At 39.8% G+C, this 12,422-nt stretch overlaps 1 protein-coding gene across 19 annotated transcripts in view; it reads right to left on the minus strand.

Moving 5' to 3' along the window:
* CRMP (Collapsin Response Mediator Protein) overlaps positions 1 to 12,422 on the minus strand; it is a 214,114-nt gene that overhangs the window by 3,257 nt on the left and 198,435 nt on the right. For 9 of the 19 annotated variants that reach the window (XM_071672819.1, XM_071672823.1, XM_071672820.1 and 6 more), the window contains 2 exons: positions 12,047 to 12,220; positions 11,761 to 11,926 (listed from right to left, as the gene is read on the minus strand). In XM_071672819.1, the coding sequence (XP_071528920.1) occupies positions 11,761 to 11,926; positions 12,047 to 12,220 (340 nt within the window). Of the gene's footprint in view, positions 1 to 10,630; positions 10,684 to 11,760; positions 11,927 to 12,046; positions 12,221 to 12,422 lie in introns of all 19 variants that reach the window. The other 10 variants (XM_071672825.1, XM_071672824.1, XM_071672835.1 and 7 more) reach the window with 4 other exon arrangements.

The following is a 12,422-nucleotide window of genomic DNA, read 5'->3' on the forward strand; positions in this document are numbered from 1 at the left end:
CAACTACCTAGCTGACTGGCTGCCCATTCAACATCCTCAGGTATCTGGCCAAAAGAAGTTCCCTAGTCATGATCAAAGTTGGTTTGAATCCTTTGGTGAGTAAAGGTACTGAATTGGCTAACATAATCAAAGGGAGTAGTCCATCAATCTGCAGGCCAGTTTCCCATCTCTTCATAACTATGCTGAGATATGAAACCAACTACAGATGATGGATGAATTGGGATCTCTACAAATAAAGGAAAATATGTTTCTGACTTCTTATCTAATTTTTGATACATGGAACTAAAGCTGATATAACTTTTGCTAAACCATGAAAATAATTATTTGGATACGTGGGGGCTCTTTTTCTATGGCCACTTCCTTGATGGAAGTTCACAGATGGAATGGGCAGCAAAGACATTATACTTGATCGCCGTTTCCTGTGTCAGCGAGGTAGCACCAGTAAACAAAGAAACACTCGTCCACTCATATACACACATATATACATAGGCACCTACATGTACATATACATATCAACAAATACATACACATACACAGACATATACATATATGCACATATTCATACTTGTTTGGCTTTATCCATTCCTGGTGCCACCCCGTCCCACAGGAAACAGCATCCCCATCCCCTGCGTCAGAGAGGTAGCGCCAGGAAAAACCACATTTGCTCACGCTCAGTCTCTAGCTGTAATGTGTAATGCTCTGAAACCACAGTTCCCTATCCACATCCATGCCCCACAGACCTTTTCAAGGTTTACCCCAGACGTTTCATATGCCCTGGTTCAGTCCATTAACAGCACATCCACTCCAGTATATCACATCATTCCAATTCGCTCTATTCCATAAATGCCTCTCACCCTCCTGAATGTTCAGGCCCTAATCACTCAAAATCTTTTTCATTGCATCCTTCTACCTCCAATTTGGTCTCCCGCTTCTCTATGTTCCCTCCACCTCTGACACATATATCCTATTTGTCAATCATTCCTCATTCATTCTCTCTATATGTCCACAACATTTCAACACACTCTCTTCTGCTCTCTCAACCAGACTTTTTATTTCCACACATCTTTCTTATCCTTTCATCGTTTTCATTGGCAGCAAAGATATATAGGGAGGATTTCTCCCTCTAAGGCTCAGTTATCTATTCTCAATGCCACCTCGCTGACATGAGAAATGGCGAATATTATGGAGGAAAAAAAATATATATATATATATATATATATATATATATATATATATATATATATATATATATAAGAGTAAATATATATATAAGAGTAAATGTGAATAAGAGCCAAGGTTATTAGGTACAGTAGGGTTGAGGGTCAAGTAAATTGGGAGGTGAGTTTGAATGGAGAAAAACTGGAGGAAGTGAAGTGTTTTAGATATCTGGGAGTGGATCTGGCAGCGGATGGAACCATGGAAGCGGAAGTGGATCATAGGGTGGGGGAGGGGGCGAAAATTCTGGGGGTCTTGAAGAATGTGTGGAAGTCGAGAACATTATCTCGGAAAGCAAAAATGGGTATGTTTGAAGGAATAGTGGTTCCAACAATGTTGTATGGTTGCGAGGCGTGGGCTATGGATAGAGTTGTGCGCAGGAGGATGGATGTGCTGGAAATGAGATGTTTGAGGACAATGTGTGGTGTGAGGTGGTTTGATCGAGTGAGTAACGTAAGGGTAAGAGAGATGTGTGGAAATAAAAAGAGCGTGGTTGAGAGAGCAGAAGAGGGTGTTTTGAAGTGGTTTGGGCACATGGAGAGAATGAGTGAGGAAAGATTGACCAAGAGGATATATGTGTCGGAGGTGGAGGGAACGAGGAGAAGAGGGAGACCAAATTGGAGGTGGAAAGATGGAGTGAAAAAGATTTTGTGTGATCGGGGCCTGAACATGCAGGAGGGTGAAAGGAGGGCAAGGAATAGAGTGAATTGGAGCGATGTGGTATACTGGGGTTGACGTGCTGTCAGTGGATTGAATCAAGGCATGTGTAGCGTCTGGGGTAAACCATGGAAAGCTGTGTAGGTATGTATATTTGCGTGCGTGGACGTATGTATATACATGTGTATGGGGGGGAGGTTGGGCCATTTCTTTCGTCTGTTTCCTTGCGCTACCTCGCAAACGCGGGAGACAGCGACAAAGTATAATAGAAATAAAAAAATAAAATATATATATATTGAAGGCGACTAAAATGGGAAGGAGCGGGTGGCCGGAAATCCTCCCCTCCCTTTTTTTTCGATTTTCCAAAAGAAGGAACAGAGAAGGGGGCCAGGTGAGGATATTCCCTCAAAGGCCCATTCCTCTGTTCTTAATGCCACCTCGCTATCGCACGCTATGCACACACACAGATAGATAGATGGATAGAAAGAGAGATAGGTAGAACCCTGGAAACAGAAACTCGCAAATAAAACTACATTTGGAGAGGGGAGAGTTTCCTGGGACAGGAAGTAAGTATTTACCCCAAGCCCCCTTCCTAAAAGGGTCCCTTTTCATAGGGCTCCTGCAGCTCTACGGCAGCACTTCATTCAGTAACAAGGAGAAAATGGACTCCTCTGATGCAAGAAGTTCTTTGACAAAACTCTACTCTGTTCCATCAAATGATAACACAGTCACACCAAAGGAGACTTTCCACTTGCGGTGTAACCTCAAGTAGGCGGAACCCAGTAACACAATGAACCACAAGACTCATGGCAACTAACTATGATGCACGTCAAAGATCCATTAACTACCACATTTATCTAGACTCCTCCCTATGAGGCACTTCTAATCCAATCTAACTCCATTTCATCGGCCAAACAACAAACAACCATTTTCAAATGCTATTCAAAACTAAGCCACAAACCAACCACACCCAAAACAGGCAATTCATGAAAAAAAATACACAAAATCCCAACAAAAACAACCCCTAACCCACCCTCAACTCCTGCTGATACAATTTATGCAATTAAAATATTACAGAACTCTCCTGCTACAGGTCCTGGCGACATATTAAACTGTCATACATGGCATTTGCCACCAGTTGCAATCCAAGCACTCGCAGATATCTTAAACCACTCCAGGCTATGAAACAAAATCCCCAGCATCTGGAAACTTGCTAAGATAATATAAACCCTATAACCCTCCAAACCACTTAACTCCCCCTCCTCCTATGTCACTTCTGTCTTCAGTATCCAAATTCTTCCAAAAACTGATCCACAACAAAATCAAGCATAATTTTCTGTCTCATCTTCAGGCCCAATGACTCCACCACCACACTACACAGTACTCACATGAACATATTGATGGCTTCAACCAAATAGAACCCCTGTCCTGCACAATATTAAAGGCAAAAGACATCAACAGAGCACTTGACCCCCATCACCCAACACATCCTCGCACAAACAATACTTGACACCACCCCTCACAACATTGACAAAGAGTTGTTCAACTCTTAAACCCTTAAGCTCAACAATGGAGGTCCCTTGGAAGCAGTTCTTAATTTTTTCTACATGCTTTCCCATTACTTCTGACAAACCTCAACAGGATCATCTCATATGCATATGACCTCACAAACACATAGCATCACCCTGACACCACCATAGCAAAACCAAACATACCGGACTATATTACCTAGCTGAAACAATGGTTCACCCTTATAAACCAAGACACATAAACCTAACCTGCACCTTCCAGTCACTTTGAGCAGACAACTGATCCCACTCAACAAGATGCCAACCATTTTAGACATTACATATGACACATGATGTTCACTCCCCACACCACAAACATCAACTCAAAAGCAACAAACACACCATATGCCCTCAAAACATAGCCTGGCACCAGACTTGGACAGGAAAAAGAATCTTTTTGTATCCTCCACAAACAACTTGCCTACTCCACTCAAAACTATGCCTCATCCGCCTGTTAGTTCATCCTCTCAAAAGCAAACACAACAAAGCTGCAAACCACACCAAAAACAGCACTCAGAACAACTGCTGGATGCTTAGTAATCACAAACACGCAACATCTTCATAATGAAATAATGAAACCCCACAATACATTCCCACTTAAGCATGCTTGGTACAATGTTCTTACCTGCTGCTACCACCTATGTTTTTACCTAATGCTCCTGTCTAGTGTTTCTAACTACTATGCAATATATTGCTCCTATCATTTTGCCAAAAGGCAAGGCTAGCACATAGCACTTACAATGAAATAGCTGTGTGAATTAGTGTTGTCAAGTGTTATGCGTGACACGGGGAGATTGTAAGTGGAGAGAATGCCAGCAGCCCCTCTAAGAACTCCCATTAAGGGGATGGCCAATGCAAAAGTCTCCACTTGTCCTTACCTGCCTCTCACTTAAATCATTCCATGCATTCTTCCACCATTCTCTCCCTCCAGTATTCTTCCAATCTATTTCCCAATGTCACAGGTGGTCTTCCTCTCACATCAACCCCTTTAATCATACTATCATACACTCTCCTTGTAAACTTCGTCTTGCATTCTTTCCCCATGCCCAAAGCACTTCAAAGTATGATGTTTCACACACTCTACCACTCATTTAATTCCCTTTGCATTCCCAGCCATACCACATCTCTCACACCCCATCATCTCTTTCTTCATTCCATCTAGTCATACCACAAGCTCCTCAAAAACAGCTCATTTCCACAGCCTGGATTCTTGACCCCTGTGACTCATTCCATCCCTCACATGGCTGTACAGGTGAGGGATGGAAAGACCATACTGTCCCTTAATCTTCTCTTTACTTTAATACTTACACCTCAACCCTTCATTATCCTGTTAAGGGACCCAATGACTCTTCTAACCTGTGCTACTCTCTCCCTCATCTCGCCTTCCATATCAGTAAACTTACCCAAGACAGCTCTGAAATACCTGAAATTCTTTAATCTCTTCTAGCCTTTCTCTGCCATATCCAAAACACAGTTTAGTACACTCTCTTCTTTCACTTGATACAGTTTTGCAAAATCTATACTTTCACTCTCTTTGCTTTCTAACTCTATTACCTTACTTATATTTTCATTTACCTTCAATTGCCTTTGCCTACACTTATCATAAAACACACTTACAACCCTTGGCAACTCCTATTCACTCACAGCAAACACAGTATCATCTGCACACAGTCTTGCCACTAGCCACTATACTTTACTATCACACTCCATCTCCCTTTCTCTAGCTTTGCTTCCATCTATCTTGACAATCCATACACATGTCAAAAAGCCACAGTGACAACATATAGCACATGTATTCCAAAACTTTCACTCAACTCTCTTTCCACTCTTACACATGCATTTGTTGTACCACTACCCCATATATCCTGAACACATCCCATGAGGCATTCCATTTGACTGTCATATGCTTTCTCCAGATACATAAAAGCTGCATATAACTTCTTACCTATCACTAAATACTTTCTCACAGTCATGCTCACCACAAAAATCTGATCCACACATCCCCAACCTTTCTTAAAACCACCTTGCCACTCACTTATTATGCATTCAGCCACTTTCATACTCTATTGATCAACATTCTTGCATACACTTTTCCTGGTATACTTAACAGACTTATTCCTCTATAACTGCTACATACATCCTTAGTAATGATTCCTTTGAAGAAAGGAACAGTAACAGCTTTCATCCAAACCTCTGGCACAACCTGTTTCTATGCATGTCGCAACTGCTGTTTCACCTCCCACATTCATCAGTTCTTTAATATACTCTTTCCATCTTCGTTTCAATTCCTCCTTTTAATTCAGCAACTCCCCTTCCTTACTTCTCACATATTTCCACTCTTACATCTACTTCTTTCCTTTTTCACCTCCTTCCTCCATCCAATACAGTCTCTTACTGTCCCTAAACTTTTCACTCAACTCTCCTCCAGAATCTCCATCTACTCTTTCTTTGCTTATCTCTATCAGCTTCTTAAAATTCCACTTACAAGTCTTGTATTCTCCCCTCCTCCTTTGCTGAACTTCCACTGGTACATACCTTTTGAGCAATCTACCATATTCCTTTTTCTTCACTTCCACAGCATTTCTAAACTTTTATCCACCATGCATTTCCCGTTTCATTCTTATATTTCACAACCTTGTATCCAACTACTAATTCTACAACCTTTAACAGTCTTTTTCTAAACACTTAAACAACTCAATCACACATGGCTGCATTCCTACATTCACTGCATATTCATCTAAACTTTCGGTTGCCCTCCTTTCATGCTCCTCCCTGCATTCCATCTGATTCATCTTCTCACTTGCCAACACTTTTACATTTCCATTCTTCCTTACACTGTACCTTCACTTCTCCAATCCTCATCCCCACAAGAATCACAAAATGGTAAGTCTCCAAAGAATCTTACCACAACTCTAGCATTTAGCATGACCTTTCTCAGTCTTTCATCCACTGCCACAGTCAATCAAATCCTCTAGCTCTTCTCTTCCATCATTTCTCATCCATGTATACCTGTGGATCATGTTGTATTGACAAAAGGTGTTTACAAGGAATTAACCCCTCTCAGCACAGACATCCACAAAACAACTTCCATTCTAATCTATTACCTCCAGGCACTCCCCATTCACCAACTATCTCATTGATTTCATCACATCCCACTGTCACATTCATATCACCCATTACATACATATTCCTCTCTCTCAAAATCATTTCTACAATCATTCAAATTTCTCAAGAAATTTCATCCTTACTTCACACAGTCTTCATATTTACGGATGCATACTTCATATGTTTACTTCACAATTCCAATCTTTCCTGTCACCCACACTATTCTTGATCCATTCCACCAATGCTCTGTGCATCCTCCAGCACTCTCGGCAAAAGCAGAATTGCATACCCTTCCTTCCCCTCTTCCTTAATAATTTTCATTCATTCCCATCCATACCAATTCCTCCTTCCACATCCTCCCATAACTTGCATTCATTTCCATTTTCACTTCATACACCCTGCCAAAGGAAATGGATTTCCCCAGTCCTCAATTAAACCAAATTTCAACTTTTATACTTCTCCACAAGCTCCCTCCTTTTACTATCACCAGTCATCCCATTTATATTTGGCTCCATCACCTTCAATCATTCATCTCTTTTACTCCTCTGCATAACTGGTAGACTCCAGTGCTGCTTAAGCCTTTTGTGCCTCACCTTAGACAGGCCACTGGCAGAGGCCAAACTCCAGTGCAGTGTTCCCCAAAGGCAGCGGGGCTCCTAAATTGTCCAAAAAGCTAAAAGCCACAGCACACCTCCAGTGTTTGTCTGTATTTAGAGACAAAAGCTACTACTACTATTGCCATGATGAAGTTAGGCAACATCTACCCTTCAGTTCCACCCCTAAGGGTGTAGTAATGAGGTTACCACAAGAAGGGCTGGGTGAGACTTGGATACTGTAGCAAACTAAAGTATCCCCTTCACAATTTCAAGCCTACCACAGTAGCAGCACCTCCTAACCTCATTGGTTACGATACTACCACTGCAGGTAGTACCAGCCATATACCTCTTAGTTGGTGACTGCCTACCAACCTGTGATGTTACTGGGCTCAAATAGGGCAAATGAAGCTTTCATGATAAACCAATGAGTAATTGGTGGGGGTTTGGTTTTGGATAGCAGTGTCTGGTTTCGGTATACTACAAATGACAGCCTGAGACTGGATGTGTGCTAATGAGGCCTCTATCTATTTGTTCCTGATGCTACCTTATTAAAAACAGGGAAGGTAATTAGGTATAAAAGAAAAGAAATAAGCAAGGGATGAAAGGCATATCAGGGTCCCCAGCCTGGCACAAGTGCATCATCACAAATTATCATATCTCCACATCTGCTAGGCAAGCAAGTGTAAACCTTCAGGCACTGCAGATGGATCATTTTCCTTTGCTTTGGCAGGGCATGTCCTCAACCTTGGCCTTGCAAGTGTAGATCTGAAGTGTTGTCCTGTAAGTCTGCACTCTTTACCATTACAGTAGTTACAACTACACTGCATAAAAACCCACAGATACAAATTAGAGAAATTATATGATGTTTCAATCTAAGATGGATCAGTCTCTATTCATATTGAAAAACTAATCAGTGAAGCTGCGAAAGATTTTTCCAAATCATTTTGTAATGCATGGATAACTAAAAAAAACTCACAATAAAACCATGCATAATCAAAGTTACACTGTAACTTAATGAAATACATCCACAGAATAAAAGAAAATAGTTAAACAATACTGCACCAGACTGTCAGCTCCCTTCACAATTACTCAGGACTATGTTACCCTAGTGGATCATGCAAAGACTCACAGGCTCATATTACAAGAAATGTTTTGTTCTATGCATTATATAAATTTTGCTTCAGTATTTGAGGGCTTGGTATGCAAATACTGGGACTGCCGGGGATCACTGAACATATCTTCCCCTGTACTATGTAAAAAAAAAAATCAATTCGGATGCCCTTTTCGAGGACTACATTCTCCTAAGCAAAGCAGAGTAAGCCTGTCTGGAGGTATTATTTCAGGTTGCACAACTGATGATACCTTCTTTACCAGGGATACAGTAAAAATTAACTTTTCCATGAGAGAAGCTCTTGACACCTACAAATAAAGTGACTGAATTACTCAATGCATCAGATGTAATACAATAAACTGTGAATGAAGAACAGGTCCTAGCTACTAACTTGCTGGCCACAAATAGAAAAAAAATCTTATGTAATAATCTCCATGGAAACAGAGCAACCTTCATGAACCTTCAAAAACATTAAGAAGATATTTTGTACTACCTGGCCGACAATAATAAACCTAGGAAAAGTAAAGAATGGATAAGACTTGGTAAACAAGAGGTGGAGATAATACAAAAAAAATAAATGTTCACCAAATGAGAAAACAATCAGAAGTGCTGCTTTATAGGCATTTAGCGAGAGTAAACTATCACTAAGGAAACAATGTCCGATCAAGTCATGACCCACAATTGAGTGATACTAAAGATGTTACTTAATAAATTCCTTAGAACCACCTTCAGCAGTGAACCATGTATAAGCATATCCTGAAAACCTTTAGAATTCATAAGGGTATCAGAGAATTCATCAGAGGTGAATGGGGAGGAGGTCTTGAAAAGTGATGAAATGTCTAGAAAAGAGATAAACAAAATACTAAAGGGGCTTGACCCTTATAAAGCTCATTTTTCTGATAAAATTTCTCCATATTTGCTGATGGTGTTGCAGATACACTTAACAAACCACTGAAGACCTGTTGAAGGTGTTGCTGAGAATGGGAAAGTGCCAAGGGAATGGAAGAGGGGAAATAAATCATAACTGTCTTTAAGAAATGATAATGAGAATATGTACTGAACTACAGATTGTTTTCTCTGATGAGTATGGTTTGTTGAGTACTGGTAAAAACAATGAGAAAACAAATGGATGACTACTTCCAAAGGAGAAACTACTGTAAGAAAGAACAGGTTTAAGGGAAAGGTCATGTGCACGTATAAAGATTGCCAAAAATCACTTGAAACTACACCACACAGGAGATTCATGAAGAAACCAGATCATAAGACAGGAATAAAGGTATTCCTTCGGTACAGAAAATAATCTTAGCAGTAGGAAACACAGAGGAGCCTCCTGGAAATGGGTTGAGAGTCATCAGTGGCATGATGCAGGGTTTTGTCTTTGCACCAATGCTCTTCTACATCTATATGAATGACTTGCTAGAAGGACTGGGCTCTGATTTGAATATGTTTAAGAATGATACCAATATAAGGAAGTGACAAGGAATACATCAGCTTACAAGGGGACCTCAACAAACTCCAAAGATGGTATGAAACATGGTCAGCACAAAGTATTAAGGACAGCTTACAGTGAAAGAAGGCCTCTATATGAATAGTATTTGGCAGGAGAAAGCTGTAGGAATCTGTATGTGAGAGGGACTTGAGAGTTGATATTCTACCTGACCTGTTGCCCACAGTCACATCTTAGGAGATTAGTAAAGGACATAAACTAAGTAAATGCAAATATAAAACTGCATTCAAGTACACAGATCAGGAAATATTCAGCATGCTCTTCACATCCAACTTAGGCCAAAACTTGAATATTCTTCCCAAGTCTGGTTACCATACTGAAAGAAGCACAAAGAAACTAATATAGACAGTCTAGTAGAAGGCAACAAAGATGATACTAGAATTAAGTGAAAGCTTAGAGGCCATGAATTTGCCCACCAGTGAAGAGAAAAAGAGTAAAGGGTGACCTGATCACAAACATTGACTTCTTCGTCAGTTTAATGATGTCAAAATTACACAAGTCTTTGATAGATACAGAGAAAGAATTACTGGAGGCGATGATATGAAAATAAGCACAAAACTTGCATAAAAAAAAGGGGGTTAAAGAAGTATTTCTACAGTATAAGAAAGGGGGTTAATTAAAATGAAATGAGTGATGAAACTGTGAATTTGGAAAGAATACAGAGGTTTAATAAGATGTATGACAATGAAGAAAGCTCAAGAGATGGGGCCCCATGATTGCAAAACTTCCCCAAGCAGTACAAATAGGTAATTGCATGATATTTCAATATGCCTATGAAATTCCTCTTCCATACAACAACTTTACAGCTCACAACTATTTAATGCAACTAGCTCATTAACTTTGAACTAATACATCAGTCAACCTGACATACCTGTAGACAAGATTTTCTTATCACTTAACTAACATTCTGACCAAACGCTGTGACTGGAATGAGAAAAATAAGGATTTAATTTTTTCATCTGCTTTTGGGAGTTGTAAATAGTTGATTTACATGGGATATTTGCTAGGTGGTCATGATCACTTCATGGTAACAGAGATTTCTGTGTCAAGATCCAGCTGCCTTAAGAATATAACCACCTTGTGTATGTCTTTCAAGCTTTATCTATCTATCTATCTATCTATTTCACTGATGCCCTTTCCCTCTTGGGACTCCCCTAAGGGGATTGCCATGGCAAAAGATTCTCCATAACAGGCTACTGGCAGAGGATACCCCTGGCACAGTGTCAAATGCAGAAAACATCGACCAATGTTCTCAATCAGGGTGAAAGGAGGAAAGAGTATTGGACACGAATCAAGGGTGCATTTCCCACAGGTTATTCAAGCAAATAATACTAATCCTGTAGGAGGAGGATCACAGCTAAGGATCTAAATAAAACCATTACATTCCAAAAACCACCTAAGAAGCTAATTCTAAACAATAACCAAAGTCCATCATTACCTCACGATTCAAGCTTTCAGTTCTATCACAATTCAGTAGTGCTTTATTCAATGCAGAACTATTCACAAAGACAAAAGTCACCATACATAGTAAAATATTCATGAATCATTTAAAAACTTTCAAGGGTAATGTTCTCTTCAGAGCACACTTTGTGATAGTTCTGCAGCCACTACTAAATCAATATGAAAACCTTGACAAACTGATCTGTTTAGTTTGCATGACATAAGAACCAGTCATTTAGCAGACTTCTATGACCCAAAGACATGAGTGGCATGAAGAGATGATGCAAAACATTTAAAAATCTGTTGCTACTCAAGAAACCAAAAATTTAGAGGGCTCTGAACTTATCAAACATCAATGCAGAAAATCTTTTGAATGACAATCAAACCTTGATTCCATCGCTTAATCTGATTCTTAAGATATTCTGTATTGGGAATGATACCTACTCATCTATTATCTTATCTACTTTTATAACGAGTCTAATTTCTCCAATTTTTTTCCGTTCTCATACAGCATCAGATTATTAAATGCGTTCTTTGTGTTAGTTGAGGCCGCAAGCTAACCCGACACGTGGAAGCTTGAATCATGGAGGTTGACTCCCCCACTCCTGGTCGGACCTCGGGTATAAAAAGTCTCCTGACTGACTGCCATGATATTACCCTCCTGCACTGGGCTACGTCCTTGACCATTCAGCTGTATAACAGGGCCATCGTATGGTGAGCGCTCAACCTGCAAAAGGGTAAATTTCATCTTAGATTTTAACTATATTTCTTCATCTTTCATTCATACCTGTTCACATACATATAAATTTGAATTTAATAACAGACGTCAATAATTACACAATGTTACCTTTTGTGGTGAATTTACACGATCTCTTTCCTGCACCCTGCCATAAACATGAGGGCAATTAGCAGGAGTAGGAACAAATTTGCCCATGCCAGATACTGCTCGAACTTCTCCCTCTTCCACTACTACACGACCATGGCATATCACGTAATCTGCAATGCCATGAACTTCCATACCCTGCAAATATTATAAGTATCATTCAAGGAGAAAACTATGTAAAGTTTAAAAAATGACTTCTTATATATCACATTCACACTCAGCAATAAGCTTTTGTTAAGTTAAGCTAAAATTTCAAAACTGTCAGGGAATAACTCAATACCAATCATTTTTGCATATGAACAGGGACAGGAAAAATAGTATCAAAACTAAAAACCCTGAA

Source organism: Panulirus ornatus, chromosome 18 (assembly GCF_036320965.1).
Source record: "Panulirus ornatus isolate Po-2019 chromosome 18, ASM3632096v1, whole genome shotgun sequence".
In the NCBI taxonomy this organism is placed as follows: domain Eukaryota; kingdom Metazoa; phylum Arthropoda; class Malacostraca; order Decapoda; family Palinuridae; genus Panulirus; species Panulirus ornatus.